The sequence below is a fragment of the Thunnus albacares genome, chromosome 11 (genome assembly GCF_914725855.1).
Source record: "Thunnus albacares chromosome 11, fThuAlb1.1, whole genome shotgun sequence".
In the NCBI taxonomy this organism is placed as follows: Eukaryota; Metazoa; Chordata; class Actinopteri; order Scombriformes; family Scombridae; genus Thunnus; species Thunnus albacares.
The window spans coordinates 14104178-14121158 of record NC_058116.1 but is presented as its reverse complement, the minus strand read 5'-3'; the positions used below and the strand labels follow the sequence as shown (position 1 = coordinate 14121158).

The window sequence follows — 16981 nt, the reverse complement described above, 5'->3', positions numbered from 1 at the left end:
TTATGTAACACATTCATACTCGTTATTTCCCATTTGCCTAATTGAAACTGTGACAATTGCTTGATCTGAACATTCAAATGGGATATTGTAACTTAAGTAATGCTCTGAAAAATGCCAATGGGCTTTTGTGCAACATTTAAAAATCTGTCCTCCCTGTGCACTATGACATTTACTGCCTACACCATGGTTTAGAGGATGAGGGGGACACAGAAAACAAGCGTATACCAAATGAATGCATATCTTTTATTCATCAGCTAACAACTAAAGAAACAGCACATTGTAGATATATTTACCTCACAAATTCCTAGTTGCACTGTGTTTTTGCAATAAGAGACCAGGTTTTTGCTTTTCAGAGCCTCTGCAAGTTTGCATGGATATGCTGATGAAGTGTTCTATTTACAATCCGAGGTTGACATAGAAAATCACTGTTTCATATGAAAACCAAACAATAGCAAGAATCTGAATAAGATTAAGACACTGACTTGATCTCTTCTTCTTTGCAAATTAAACATTTGCACATATACACAGAAAAGTCACATTTCAATTGAACATATTTTTGGATTATCAGTCTTACGTGAGAAAAACAAAATCTGCTTTTGGTTATTACTTACAAAAAGCTGGAAAAAAACATATATATCTGTTATATACAGTAAATACTGCGTTTCCATTACACAGTTGCCTTTGCAAGATTGTTACAAATGTAAAGAAACATCATAACAAATACAATGTTAAAAGTGATCTTAGTAGGATTTTCTCTAAATGCAATGGCAAGCTACCTTATTTGCCCTTTTGTGATGTGCTATTCACTCATCTACTTGCATGTAGTTTGGTTGTACAAAATTTACCACACATTTAAAAAGAATTATCAATTTGAGAACTGAAACAGTTAACTAAATGTCAGCCACTGTTCACAATAAAAAAATAAAAAATAAAAAATAATTGTGTGTGTACCTGTATGTTTTACAGGTTTACAGTGTTTTCACCACAAAGTTCACAGCAATATACTGATTTAAAAAATTCCACATGTAACACATTTTAATGTACAAACCTGTGCAGGTTTACATCATGCTTCGCTGTGTAGATTTAATTTCATTTGATCAGATGAATTTCCAAAGAGCAGAGACAAGTCAAGTGACAATATAATCACAAAATGACTCTGAACATGTGAAAGGCAACAAACCAAGACTGTATTCTTGATAAACAGCATGACTAATGCTGTAGTGTAATATGTGGTGACATGCAGACAGGGTCCAGATACACCATGTCCTCTAATTAGCTGAGTTAAGATGACAGGTTCAGTGCATAATACTGCATATGATGTGAATTTACTGTCTATTAAACTCTCAGGGAAAGTCACATTTCTTGGCTTACACTATTGACCCAGAAATTGGTTAGACTGCATTATGATGTGCTTAGTTTGCTTCAGAGCATAGAACATTTTTATGCATAAAGACGACTCTTTCCATTCAGCTGCTGCATTCATTTGTTGTGCTTTTCAATCTAATAGCTAAAGCTCTTGCAGGCCTTTACACGTTTGTTACACTACCCATCAATCCCTTCTTAAAAAGAGAGAAAACGAAATGGCTAACTGCAGTCAAATTGCTAGATTTTACAGGACACTGCACCATACAGATGAGACAAACAATGCCAAGTAATGAGACAGAGTTGTCATTGTAATGCAATACACACTAATACACTCAGTATTCCCCTGAAAACACATGGAATTAAAAATACATTAAGTTTTAGAAAAAAACAAATTATCCAAAATGTGGTACAAAAGTACCTCTGAATATTCATGTGCATTAAATTTCAAATGAGCATTTATGGGATGTGATAATATTATTAAATATTATGTTTATGAGTGTTGGTTGGAGATTGATGGGATGAGTATTGGGCATTTTGTACAGATTGTCTAAGTATACTCTATATCTATGCATAGTGCAAGATTTTCTAATATGTGTTTCTTTTGTGTATGCAGTTATCAAACCTACTACTATGGCTATATGCACATGTGTTACCATACTGTGCATTTCAGAAAGTGACATCATTGTTGACCTCTGGAGGTCAATAGTGCATTTTTTTGTAAAAGGAAAATAAGAAAGAAATAAAGAAATACTAAAAATGCTTAATTTCCATATTTGCTTGTTGATATAAAAATATGCAGTCATTTAAAATGTTTTATATGGGTCTGAAGCCAACAAAATTTCAGCTAAATTTCAGACAGAAGTATATGAATGATATTGACTCTTAATGTATTGCAAATCTACTCAAATGTATTGTAACCGGAAGACAAATTTTGTAGGTGTAGTCAGGCTTATAATAAAGAAAAAGGGTTATAAGGGTGCAATGTCACACAGGATTGTGCTTTGATGAACCCTTGTGAGTGTCAAAGTTTGCATATATTATGAGCTGATTTCCTGTGAAGTACTTTGGTAGTGGCACAGATAAATAAAGCTACTTATTACAATTTGTCCATTATCAACAAGTGTGTTTTCAAGTTGTTTTTTTTATGTAATATGCCCGAAAAGGTATTCCTACACATATGTTTGTGACATATGATGTAGATCTACAATTAAAGCAAATTTTCTTTCAGTTACAATACATTGCGCTTATAATCCACAATTATAGTTACAATACATTTAATATTGAACTCAATACAAGTGCAACATGTGTCCATAATCCAAAAGTTGATCGGTTTGATGAGGGAAGCTTTGAGGGAACACCACTGATTTTCACAGATTACCCCATATGCACTCGGTCAGTTCAGTATATTTTTAGGAAACATGAGTTATTCTCTCCCAATCTGCAAACGATAGAGCACAGATTTACTGACCTCATAATCAGTGATTTGTGATACTGCTGTATATCAGAATTTGTTTTAATCATTTCTGCATTTCATCCCAGAGCTGTGCATCACGGAGGACAAAGTACCTCGCTTAATGTGTCTGACCCCATTTTTCATCGGAGCACAATTTCCTAACAGATGTGTGGGCTAGGTGACTGTTGTCTACACCTACGCACAGGTCAAATTCATGGTTACAGATGCATTTACTTGTAGAATATATTTGATCAAGCCTCATGTTCATTTTGAATAAATTTGAAAAGACAGAACTGGTCACCATGAATAAGTCTGTAACAAAAAACTGGTTTATTCTGGGATGAGAACATCATCTGCATGGTTCATTAACACTTGTGAAATGCAGCTAATTTAACAGTTAAAGCTCATGTTATTGTCAATTCAGGGTGTATTTCACGATAGGATGAGTCATAAGAGCCCCGAATCTCTGGCTGCTTGTTCATATTTACAAATTGAATCTAAACTGTTAAACACCACAGGGATAAAGTGTTAAGTGATACTTAAAAATGAGCAGTGTTCCCTTTTATTACTCAATCCTGTAAAGCATGATTCCCATAAATGCCTTTTGTAGCTTACAATGCACTGTACTAATAAAGGTGTTAAAATAGTTATGTCTGTTTTGTTTTAAACATGGTCTAATTCCTGATTAAAATGGATACATTGCACCAATGTGTCCACTCTCATGTCCGGGGGCCGAGTCCCTTTAAAACTGTGTAAATGTTGTTCGTTTCTCAAGAACCTCAAGGTAATCTGGATCGATATGAAGCTTTGCTTTCAGTTCCCAGTATTCACTCCTGTTAGGCTCCACATAAACAGTACTTGGTGCTGCACAATAGAGTATTGTCTGTTGTATTCTCTCTGGGTGTGTGTATTGATGCCTTGCATCAAAGTCTGAGGTATACTGACTGGATGAATGTGCTGTATGTCTGCATGGTAACGTATTGCTGTAGCGTGTGGTCTTGTCAGGCTCAAGCACATCTCTGTAGTAATATGGATCATCTTGGCGTGGGGTGGAGGGCTTGTTAAGAGGCTCTGGAGTAGTGGCACTGTATTCCGAGCTTAGTACATTACTGGCTGCCTCTTCATCCGAGTTACCCAGAAAAGCGCCACTCAACTCATCAAAGTCTCTAAATCCATCCACTGATTTTCTGTCAGTTGGCGTTTGGGCAGTAGTTCTGCATGTTGGTTCTGTGGAAGGTGGAATATACTCGTATACATGTCCAGCAGATGTTCTGACTTTTGGAATGGATCCTTTTTTGTAAAGGCCATATTCCATGTTGAGAGAGCTAATACAAGCATTCATGGAGTTGTTCTGCTCATTTTGACTCTTCTGATGTCTCTTTTTCATTGCCACAAACAATCCCGCGGCGACAAACACAGACACAATGAACATGAGAAGGAGCGCCAGAATCATCACAGATAAAGGAATGGCACTGTAGTGTGTGTCAGAGTCCAAGGATGTTTCTATGGTGATAGTGCTGCCTGGAAATGATTCTTCAGAGGGTGGGATAATGGAGGCAAGTATATCAGAGTTATTAGGGCAGAAATTAGCTGTCTTAATGTATCTCATGTCCTCCCCAGCTAGCCTCTTGGGCGAACCACAGATGACATTGTTTACAACTGTGCCTGTGCTAAGCTGCTCTAGCCATGTCTTCAACTCCAGTATGCTGCAAGAGCAATCCCAGGGATTCTCGAACAAATCGACTTGCACCAGTGCTGTAAGCTGATCTAGCACTCCACTGACTGGCACATATCGCAAATGGTTGTTGCGGAGATTTAATCTGGCTAATGTTAGGCCGTTAAAGGTGCCCACTGGTAAAGTCTTCAAGAGGTTATTGTTTAAAAAAAGAAGCTGGAGTTTGGGTACATGCTGAAAGGTGTCAGAGGCAACCTCTTTAATGACATTGTATTCTAAATATAAGAATTGTAGGCTTTCCAGTCCATAAAACATATCAGATGTAAGACGGTCAATCAAATTCCCATTAAGGTATAGTCTTCTTAGATGTGTCAAATCGGCAAAAGCTCTGTCATGTATGCGAGATATTCGATTGTTACCAAGATGAAGCAAATCTAATCCAGTTGCCTCAATAAAATCAGATCTACGCACCACAGTGATATAATTCCCTGTGAGATACATCTTTTTGGGATTGTAAGGTTTGGGATTTAAGTCAGAGATCTGCTCGATCTTGCGCTCCTGGCAATTCACATTCAGGCCAAGGTCTGAAATTTGAAGATTGCAGGTGCAGGCAGTTGGGCAATCTAAAGGCACGGGAGATTTGGTTTGATAGGAAATAATTTGGCCATAATTTTGTGGTTTATTAGATGGGATGCGAGCAGTGGGTCTTGATTTTAATTTTCCTGACTGGCGAGGTCCCCTAGTGGGTCTTGATGAGGACCGTGCTATCCCAGATGAGGTGAAGGAGGCTGTGACAAGAGCTGGTGTGGTCCTATAGTATGCATCAGTGCTCAGATGTGGCAGGGGTGGCATCTCATATTCAGCAATGGCTCTCCTCGGGCACAATTCCTGTTTTGAAACCTCATCAAGATCTCTCCCATGAAGCCGGAAAGGGAATTCACAAACAACATCGCCGACTAAAGCTGTGTACGATATGCTCTCGAGCCAGGTTTTGAGCGCAATCAACTCGCAGGAGCAGTTCCACGGGTTCTCCTCCAGCTGTAACTCCACCACGCTGTTCATGTGCTCCAGCAGACCTGAATAGGGAAGCACTTTCAGCTGATTCCCCCTTAAGTCCAAATGAGTCAATGGCACATACTGGAAAATGTTCACAGGCAGAGTAGATATTAAGTTGTCATTTAGAATCAGGACCTCCAGATGTCGAAGTCTGCTGAAGGCATTCGGTGCCACATGAGTGATATAATTATAATCAATCTGTAGATATTCCAGACTGTCAAGGCCAAGGAAAAACTCTTCCTTCAAGGCATCAATTTTGTTATTGTTGAGATGTAATCGTTTTAATCCCTGAAGTCCATTAAAAGCTCCTGCTTCAACCTCAGATATGTCATTATTTCCTAGATGTAATATTGTAAGTCCTTTATACTCAACAAAATCATTGGCAGAAAGCTTTTTCAAAAGATTCCCCGTAAGCAGCAGATGATACTGGGAGAAGTACACCGGGCTTATGTCTGAGAGACTTACAATTCCTCTGTTTTCACAGCTCACTGTAAGTATCCCCTCTCTCTCCTCACAGGCACACAGTCTTTGACATATTTCTCCATAACCGCCAAACATCTCAACAGTGCACACTGAGGTTGCACTTAGCAAAACATATGAAATCCAAAGATGCATTTTCCTGCAAATGATGGCCGATGCTCACAGTCCTGCTAAGGTATCCTCAATGTCATCTAGAAATAAAAGACACACATGATGATGATGATGATGATGATGATGTAGAAAACAGGCAGGCTGCAAGGAAAGCAACTTCCACACAACAAGCTGTAGCCTGCATGAGTCAAAGCTTAATTTGCTATCACCCAGAGGTAACTTCTGGCTGTGTGGCTGCTGGTTTAAAATGGCTCAAACATAGCGGGATAGAAAGCAACTCCTTCAAGCTATGTAAATAACAAAAAGCAAGGTCAAAGCAAGACATAAGCACAATGGACTGAATCCACTGCGAGGGGGAAGCCATATCGCGTTTGCTTGTAAAGACGTTGAAAAGGCAATTTGATAGTTTAATAACATGATAATTAAGGTTAGCTGGAATTCTGTATCACAGTGCACGCCTTGTCAGACACAAGACAGCCTGCGTGATCTCTGTCTAACTCCTGCTAGAAATACATACCTCACGCACATTGATGGAGATGGCTCGTTTAGGTATTTCAGCGCATCTTTTTTTTTTTAAATTTTTAATCCGTTAAAAAAGAAAAAGCGAAATAGGAAATATCGGATCTATTCAATGCAAGCACGTTCGTCGTCACTAAAGCGCCGGAGAGGATGAAAGAAACGCTGATCAACCATAACTGCCAAATGCTTCTCTTTTGCCACGCTGTGCAGGAGGAGACACTGCTGTGCCTGGTAACAAAGTTGCTTATTCTCTCTCTCTCTCTCTCTCTCTCTCTCTCTCTCTCTCTCTCTCTCTCTCTCTCTCTCTCTCTCTCCCTCTCGCCCCCAGTGGACGCTCGCTCGCACTCACGCACTCTCACTCGGTGGTCGGGAGGATGTCAAGTCATTTCATGCACAAAGAATCAGCTCACTGGAGCATCATGCCGAGATACATCATCCCCCCCCCCCCAAAAGATGTTGACCTACCTACAAAAAAGATGTCCCAAAAAATATCAATAATTTACCAGGACTTTGTGCGCTCTTGCGCTCAAACGGTTTGTTAAACCGCTTATCATGTTATTCATCCTGAAAACATAACCTACACCAGAATACACCAGCTTTTCATAATCTGTCAATTCTGTAATGTTAGATAGCTGGGATGCAAGTGATAAAACCTAAAACACTGATGACAGTGAGTCTTTACTTTCACTTGACAAGAGCTGACTACATTTTTCATCACAATGGCAGCTCAGTTTATTTATCTCCATATTCATGTCCTGCCAGTCAGAGGTCAGAGGTTGTTGGGGTGTAATGTAATAGTTCGGTCAGCATATTTTGTCAAAATATAGGGAACCCTTGAATGAACTGTCACACTGAGCTCATTTCAACTCATCAAAAGCAGCACTAAAGTGCTTGTATGGCCTGTGCAGAACAGCCTTGATAATCATGTGATCCGCTGCATAATGCATGAACACACTGTGACTTGCTAGTGTGTGTATTGATCATCCTTGCCTGTGCCAGCAGAGAGCCTGAAAATTAAAAATAATATTTCGCAATGGTACAATATTTGCCTGTTGGTTTATTAAAATTAAACAGTAAACTATGAGTCACACAAAGTATGACTCATTGCCCTCATTGAGTGTGTTTTCACCTGATCTTAATGAAAACCAAACAGTTCTGGCATGAATTCTCGCAGAAGTATAATTAGTGTGAATTATTCGGTTCACTCATTTTTATTTACTGGATGTAACATTTGAACTCATGGCACATGTTGCATACAAAATGTCGTGCTATAGTTGAGAGACAGCAAAAGGTAAAGAAAAAGACCTGTCATGCCCTTCTCAACCTGATGGCACTCATGTGGAAACATGTCAAGTATTGTTGTATATCGCTATGTCCTCGTGGAGCTATATCCATCATCCTCTCCACTTGGCTCTTGCTCACATGGGAGGAGAGCAGGCACATCAGGGACACTGCCTGTGGCTCATATTAAAGAGTATGAAGGCTGTATTCAGCCTGCATGCAATTCATTTGTGCATCTGTTAACTCTGCCTTCAGAGATTTATGCCGCACATTGGGCTAGACCCTAAGCGTTAACCATCATTACACCACTAACTCTGCATAAATTAGCATTTATGTTTGTTGCAAGATTATAAGTAAGTGGTAGAGCTGGATTATATCTTACTGTACTAAAATAGCTATCTTCACAAACATCTGAAGGAGGAAATGTGTTTTTTATATTAATGAAATGTTCTTTTATATCAAGTTGTGTGTATTTTGTTAATGTTCACACATATGTTTACATCTCGCTACAGTAAGATGTTCATCTATGGTCACAATGTGTTGAAGGAACATGAGCCACACACTCACACGGACGATGCATGATATGAGCCTCATTTAATATCTCTCCAAGTCTTCCATTACACTGAACATACTATAATCTTCACCAACTGGGAGATGAAGACGGCACTCTTCACACGCACACACACACTCACACATATGCACACAAAAGGAATCAGTATAACAAATGACTGGAAGAATCTGATGATGACTAACAATTATGTGCTCCAAGGTCAGAAATACACAAATGGAGTTGGAGCTGTGCCACAGTGGATGATGGGTAGTGCTTCTGATATATGTTCCTTACAGATGGTGCGTCGCACTTTGTCATCTGTGTCCAGCTGGAGTATACAAGAAACACTCTGTATCCCAGTGAACTGTTATGCCATTGTCTGGCAGGGACATTACTATCATGGCTCTCAAAAGTCTTTGTTACATCAGAAGTGATGTTACGCAGAAAACAAACAGACAACACAGAGTTTTTAAGAATATTACTGTATGTCAGTGCATTATGCAAGCATTTTTTGGGTGCTGTAATAGTATTATCTGACTTTAAAGCTTTTGGCCCCATGAATACTTGCACAGGCGGTCCTGTATTTGTAACTTGCTGGACAATTAAAACTGTATTTGCAGGCCTGCGTAGAAGCATCTGGCACTGAGACAACCCATGACCACAACGACAGATGCAGATGAGACTTTAACTTCAAAGGAGATGACTGTGATGTGTGGGCTGCATGGGGGTGGGGGGACATCGCAGGCAGCCTGACACACTGCATCATGGACTACATACGGTGATCTTCGAAAACACAGTGTCCATCAGGGGAGTGCAGTGTTTTTTTCCCCAACAAGTCCTGGGTTCTCTTGAAGTAAAGGCTATACTGCATGAAAAAAAGAGATCTTTTATGTCAGGGACAGAGAGGAACTGTGGTGGGTATACGCAGGAAGCAGAAGAGAAAGATCATTGAGGGCAACAGCTACAGGAAGAAGACTGAGGATAGATTGCAGCAGAACAATGTGCAGTTAGGGGCATGAAAAACACCTCTGGATACAAGAAATCCAACTGCAGACAGTCTGAGAACACGCCTCTTGGGGTCTTGCTGGTCTCTATGAGGAGGTGGGGGGAGAAAAAGAAGATGGCAACATTTTCAGCCATCACTCCACATGGATCCTTTAGTGCCCAGGGCAGCTCCTTCTATGGCAGGCAGCTGCATGAATAAACCCACACCGCCACGTTTTTCATCTCTGCTGCCACGAGTCTCCACTGTTCCCTGCAGACCATAATAACACCCAAACAATAACACATAATTTCACATAATAGCTGTTTTTGAACTAATTATGAGTATCAACTATCATTATCATTCAGCTCCATCTCGCCAACGTATATGCTGCTGTTCACTTTATAGATCCTTATTCAAATGTATATTTTCATTCAAATAATATTCACACATCCTCCACGCTTCCCTGTCCTCTGACAGATCCCCCAACACCGCCTACATCACACCCTGAACTTGGAATGATGTGAGAAGAACTGATATTTGATTTTTATATCAGTATAGTTCATTTAACTTTCAGCATACTTCTTTTTGCCTTTTTAAAATTATTTTTTTCACCATTTTTTTACACATCTGAGGTTGAAAGTACAGCTCCTACAATTTTCTTATTCCTTAGCTTCTTAGAGAGCTGAACTTTTGCTGTTGTGAACACAATTAAGTTTGACTATAATGGACAAGTGCTACTTAATTCATGTTTGTTTTATTTCTAATATTACTGTTTCGTACAATTTTTACAATTATTCTATATTGATATATTGTAAACAGTGCTTTCTACCACATTCTTATTGTATACTGTGCATATACACTCACCAAGCACTTTATTGGGAGCACCTGTGCAATCTAATGCAATCCAGTACAACAGCTCTGCCATATCATGTACGTTAATGGGGTGGACAAAGTATTAGGAACACTTTTCAATATAATGCACTCCAGTAAACCACCACCACGCACTACAATCTCAACAATAAACATAAAGTAGAATTATCACCTTTTCAAAAACTGAATGTCTAAGTCGTAAAAGTAGATTTCATGGCAGAACTTTTGTATTGGATTGCATCAGATTGCACAGCTGTTCCTATTATATTTCTCAGCTTTTTTTTTTGCTGCTTTTCCTTTGTGGTATCTATAACATTTCTTTTCTTATTTCACAAACTCCACTCTCATACACTCAAGATCAGAGCTTTTTTTCTATCAAGGTCCCATCAATACACACACAACCAACCAACCAGCTCAAATTTAAGGGCTGTCCCCTTAACATATGTTTCATGTCACAGTATGTGCTATACTGAGTGTATGTACTATATTTATAATTCGAATGGGACTATTTTTGCTGTTAAATCCTCCACTAATCCCAGACAGTGAATTTAAAATAACTACCACAGCTCTACCACAATTTGTCTGGGACCTTTTGGAAATGTTTCAAGGACACCTGGTGGTCCATGAACCTCATTGTGAAAACCACTGATCATAAAAAGAAACATAATCAGAGCCTGTGGGTTTTTTTGTTTTGTTTTGCTAGCTGCTATGGCACCACCTGTTGGTCAAATATAAGAAATACAAAAGGAGAAGGAGAGCTACAATAAAACAAGAGGAGATAAAAGAGATAAAAGGACTGAGAATATATGTACTGTATGTATTGTACAGTATGAGCACAACAAAAAACATTACCCTGCCTTTGCCCTGCCTTTAAAGAAAAAAAAAAACGTTTTTCACCCTGGGGGAGACACATCAAATCATTTTATATTAGTTTTAATACATATAGTTGACAAGGACATTTGTAATAAAGTAACAGTCAGTCTATTTTTTGTGTTGTGTCTCTGCAGAAGAACAAGAAAAAAACATCTGAAATCCTTATTTTTCTATCTCATGTCAGGTCAAATGAAATTGCACTTCATATGTTTGGAAGATTAAAAGTTGTTAAAGAAAAAACTAGATTTCTTTTAATTTGCTTAACCTTGTAAACAGTCAAGGAGAGACCTGAAAAATACAAGAGAGCTGCCTGTCTGTTGAAGGGGTGACTAGCTCTGAGGTCATGTTAGGGTCAACAAGACCTAGAAAACAGTTATTACCAGGAGTCATGGTTGAAATGGAAAAGCTATTGGTATCTCTGAGTATGACTGTTTCATTTCAATGACATATAGTAAGTGTAACTGGAGTGAAATTACAAGCACTTACTTCCAACTGCTTCAGATTGACCTTTGACCAGAACCAAGAGAAGAGAGTGATTCACTCCAATAACTGAAAGTTTATAAATAACGATTCACAACGCAATTTTAATTACACTCAAAAGTTGTCTGAACACACCTAAGTGATTGTGCTGGTTTTTATTTTTTGCTCTGATTCCTGTCCTTTTACCTATTCTTACTATGAGTCTTGCTGTTGTTGTTGTTATTTTAATTTAATCAATTCTGTAATCATCTTTTAGTTAACCTGAAGCAAACCGAGTGATTTGGAAAATGACATGTAATTTTACCTCAGACCTTAAGGTGTCACTGCTGACTCATGAAAGAATCTCGTGGTTTACCTTCAGTATTCATTCCTTTGTTTGTTCTCTCTGTCACCAGGATATGGAGACATTTAATGATTCACAGCTAGAGTTAATATAAAACTAATTTGGACTGATTATATCAAACATATACTCACAAATGCAAAAATGCAGTGTGGATGCAATTTTTGTTTGATGTTAATGGCCCTACTGTGTTAAAGGAGCACAGTGTAGATTGTGTTTTAGGGTGGATTTCCCCTTTAATTCTGTCACAGCTTGGGGAAATATCCTCTCTTACTGTAATATAATAATAATTCCTTGCATTTCATTTCATTCTGTCACACATATTTTGCAGTAAATCAAGGTAAAACGTAATTTGGTTGTGCAGAAAAAAAACATGACATGCATTTATTATGTGTTTTCAAGACATTATTACACAAAGCACAAAATAATGTCATCTCACTTGGCAAAAAAAAAAAAAATACACCAAAAAAACTGTAAGCCACGGGCTGAAAACAGTACAAGCTGTGGTTGTGAAAATCAAAAGGCTTACTGAGAGCACAGCTATTTGCTGTCTTCACAACTCCTGCTTGGGGCTGATGAGAGCAAGATAAAGTCACGACATGTTCACTAAGGTCAATTGCTGTGTGGTGTCTGTATGTACCCAGATACCAGAAGAGCTTCCCTACCCTCTTAATTAAATACTACATTCACCTTATCTCAGTTCCTCATGCTGACAAGACTCCGGCAAACTAAAGACATCAGTTCTTTGGCTGACAGATCAAATGCTAATGAATAAACAAACAAGCAAAAATCACCATGCAAGTCTTGAATGAACAACTGTGCTGCATTTCTCAGAGGACTGCAAAAACCACACTACTAATCTGATGCAGAGAGATCTCTGCGGGCTTTATCTTTGACTTCAATGACTCAAGAGCTGAGGTAATTACCTTGGTCAGAGAGGTCGTTGTGGAACATAATGGAAAAGTAACTGTGTAGGGAGTTGAACTTAGTTACATTTAACCAAGCTCGGGCAAGGACACTGAGTGAAATTGCAAGTGAAGAAATCAGAATGTCAGCTTTCATGTTAAATCAGTCAGTAAGGGAGTGACCGCAGAAGCAGCAGCATTGTGTTGTACAATTACTGTGACCTCCATGTGTGACAATCAAAATTGCACATTTTGGTCATTTTGTCTTTGGAGTAATTGTTTTAATATTAAATTCTGGCTAACACAGAGCTACTTTGATTGTCAAGTGTCACTACTTTCCCCTACAGAAACAAGTTGTTACACAACTCCCTACAGAGAGGAGACAAACAGTGGATTGTAAAAGTGTGGCAGCAGGGTACTTGAGCTTTATTTAGCTATGTGCCTTTAATTCACAGGGGGATTGGGTGCAATGTTGATTGTTCACAACCACGGCATTAAAAAAAAATGGAGGCCTCTGTGATGTTGCCACGGTAACACACATTGTGCCTTTAATGACAGACTCTGCTCACATCTTTTGGGTGATCATTTGCAGCCATGATAGCATCCAACTTACACTGCCCTGATTCACTGTGTCAAATAATGAGGTTGCATATGTTTGACTCATTTGGTATGCATTTTGTCATGCGAAACATACTGTGTCATTCATTTGTTTACACATTTATAATTAGCTCACAGTGTGTGCGTTTGCATGCGTGTTGTGTCACGATGTCTAACAATATGTCGCTGTATGTTTAAGAGTTTGTGCATGTTTGCAAGCATGTATCAACATGTTGTTGCTGCTGCCTGGTGTTATGCCCCTGTTCCGCACCAGTGATGATCATTCAGCTGACCATCACCTCTCTCCCTGCTCCCATGTGGATTTAGTTATAAAGCAGGGAAGAGCAGCGGCTGAGACGACATAAACAGCATGAGTATTTCATTCACGTTCATCAAACCATCCACCATCGAAACAGTTATAGAGTTGCTTTCATTTTCAGCTCATATTTGTATAGCCTTAGGCAGTAACCCGGAGTAATACCTAGTGGCAGGCAGGACTCAGATAGTTGTACATCACTGACGTATTAATGTCTCTACTCAATTAAGGTGAGAGTGCATGTTTGTGAAATATTATTCAACCGAATAGCCCAGGTTTCTTGCTGCCATTCATAATCAATATTTCATCTGGATATGCATAGAAATAGGAGCATATGCCAGTATATTAATTATATCTGAATTCTCTCTATAACATGACACTCTGCATTGCATATCTAATTGCGAATTCAAAGGAGGAGGGTATAATAACCCGTGTATGTGTGTTCTTGCATGTGTGAATGTATGAGAATATGCGGCCAGCAATACAACTAAAGGTTAAAATGGACACAAATTTCCATTTTAACACATTATCATCCTATTAAGTCATTTGGAAATTGTTATCGCGAGCTCTCTTGGATGCTCAGTTTGTTAGTTGGAGTACTGAGCTCTACAGACTTTATTTATGGTTACCTTGAGGCATCCTTTCGTTCTCTTAAAAGCGTCTTTCAGTAAGCAATGTTGGCGTCATGAGAATTCAGTAAAGGCAACACATTGCTATGAAGTAACAGATAATCTTAAGAACTATAATTTTGGCCTCAATACACCTTTGTTCAATGAAAATGTTTGTGTATCATTAAGCTCCTGGAAATGACACATTCCCAGTCGTTTCGTTTTTTCTTGCTTAAAAACCACGTTCTTTTGGGTTTTATTTTGACCTGTTGGAATTTCAAAGACAGACTGTTCCAGCTGTGGGCTACCTCGTAGGACCCCAAACACTTAAAAGGACCACGTATTCACATGTTGAGGGATTGTTTTGGGGCCTTGGATTTTACCAAGACTTCAAAGAGTAATGGGATAATTATTGCACTTACCACCAGAGGGGAAGAGAGAGGGAGATACACACTGAGACAGACAGACAGAGAGAGAGAGGAAGAGAGAGAGGGAGACAGGGTGTAATGAGTGTTCAAAATAGACAATAAATCTAATAGCGTGCAAATTGAATGGAAATATTCTTTTACAGGAACGTCAAATCGGGGATTATTATTATCAACTCTGATGCTGTGATCTTGTCATTTTTTGGTTTATTTAATGAGAATTTCATTTTATTAGAGTCTAAAATTGCTATACATCTTTTTTTTCCTTTCCAGTATGGAGTGCTCAGCCCAGGTAACACAAACAGCTGGTGCAAGCGAGGCCGATAGCAGCATGCTCACACTGATTAAATTGCAATCGATTTCTGCAAAATGTCAGGAAACGCAAGGGTCTACTGCCATTTAATGTGCGTCAGATGAGAGCTGAAGGTAAGGGTCTGTGTTATCACTCATATGTCACAGAATGTGGAGAATGACAGGGTGGTGCCAGGGGTTTAATTGGCGTTAACACTTGTGGTGTAGAGCGCAGACTGAGTCTCCTAGGCAATGCCCAGTCAATGAGAGTCAAGAGGCTTTGAAGGAAAGCAGTTATATTTACTTACTGAGATGGATTTTGGGGGGGATTTTTATAAAGCCTTACTACAGTCTCTCCAGACTGATGGGAGGCATGTAGTTCAAAAGAAATAAAAACAGAAAACAATAACTTGGCTACACACAAATCAGGATCAGTCAACACCGGGGCTCGCCTAAGCAAAAGAAATCCTTAGCTGATAAAAACCAATTTTGTTGACTAATAAAACAGAGCCTATGATCAATATGCCTGTAAATTGCTTTTGTTGGATAACACACCAACAGAACTGAATAAATATAATCATGCAAAATAGCCTCTCCAGTTCTATTGGTTATCTAGGACCTATTTATACATGTGGCTAGAATTGCAGCAACAGAGATAGACTCACATAACTCACGCGCAGAGACAAATGAGGAACAAAAACAGAAATCAATTGACTTAAAACGTCTCGGTTGACAAAAAACATAAATACTAATTAGCCCAGTAATTGACTAGGAAGGGACGGTCAGCCCTGGTCAACAGTTTAAGGTTTCAAAGACATGAGAAGATTATTCTTTTGGATTACCTAAATGGCTTTGCAGGGAAAGAGCCATTAATCAAAGGCACCCTCTGGTCAGGAAATAGCTCCATAGAAAATATCTACAACCTTATTCATTTCAGCACGGAGATTTCTGGCAAAGCTATAAAGCACAGTGTCATGAATGACTGGCCCCACTCCAAACCCATTAATGATGTGATGATTAAACTCTCATTCACAGAATAACCCAAGACACTCAAAATGTCATATCAGGTTTGTCAGGAAAGATTGTTCTGACAGGCCAAGGTCACACACTGGTAATGTGGTCTTGATCTTGCTTGTTGACTTTTTGACTGTTGTGAGTAGAATACTGTATATGATGAAACATATTTTTGGGCAAAGGCATCAGATGATAGATAGACAGCGGTTGCACACATGTTGACCTTGAATTATTTTGACCATACATAATAATTTCCAGAGCACATAAAGTTGTCCACGAAACCAAAACCTCACTGATACTTTACATCAGTCCATTAAACACTGTCAAACAAAATAAATTTGACATATATACTTGCTGCCCTGAAACACTCAATTCAAAACATGATATACTTCCTCTCTAGTCCAGATGTCATTATTTTTATGGACACATGTATTTCTTGATGATAAGTTGCTTGCTCTGCCTCTGCCAGCAATGCTGTGTTTCATTCATGTAAAACGCTTTCCACTGGAAGTTGTCCTCCTTTGAATCGACTGGGGAACTGCAGGATTCCCACATGAAGCATGACTGATAAACTAAATGGAATTCAGTTAGAACTTGTCTCAAACAACAGATAATTTATTCTTCTTTGTTTCCTTTCTTCTTCTCCACAAGGGGTAGGAAATGCAAACATCCAGCATGAAATGTGAGCTAATTCATCACAAAACAAAACAGAAGAATATCTGATGGATGTTCTGTATATCATTAATGCAGATTGTATGTGAATTATAGACTCTTGCTTGTATACAGC

At 38.8% G+C, this 16981-nt stretch overlaps 1 protein-coding gene across 1 annotated transcript; it reads right to left on the bottom strand.

The window, feature by feature from the left end:
• Positions 1-229: 229 nt before the first annotated feature.
• On the bottom strand, positions 230-6921 carry slitrk5b (SLIT and NTRK-like family, member 5b). The gene is made up of 2 exons (XM_044364813.1): positions 6658-6921; positions 230-6220 (listed from the first exon to the last, which is right to left on the bottom strand). Exon 2 carries the CDS (start codon positions 6162-6164, stop codon positions 3561-3563), a length of 2604 nt encoding a protein of 867 aa, XP_044220748.1. The 5' UTR covers positions 6165-6220; positions 6658-6921; the 3' UTR covers positions 230-3560.
• Between the last annotated feature and the right edge of the window lie 10060 nt (positions 6922-16981).

Bases quoted from the DNA above. Each gene is read 5' to 3' on its own strand.
- slitrk5b (XM_044364813.1), bottom strand. From the start codon at position 6,164: ATGCATCTTTGGATTTCATATGTTTTGCTAAGTGCAACCTCAGTGTGC.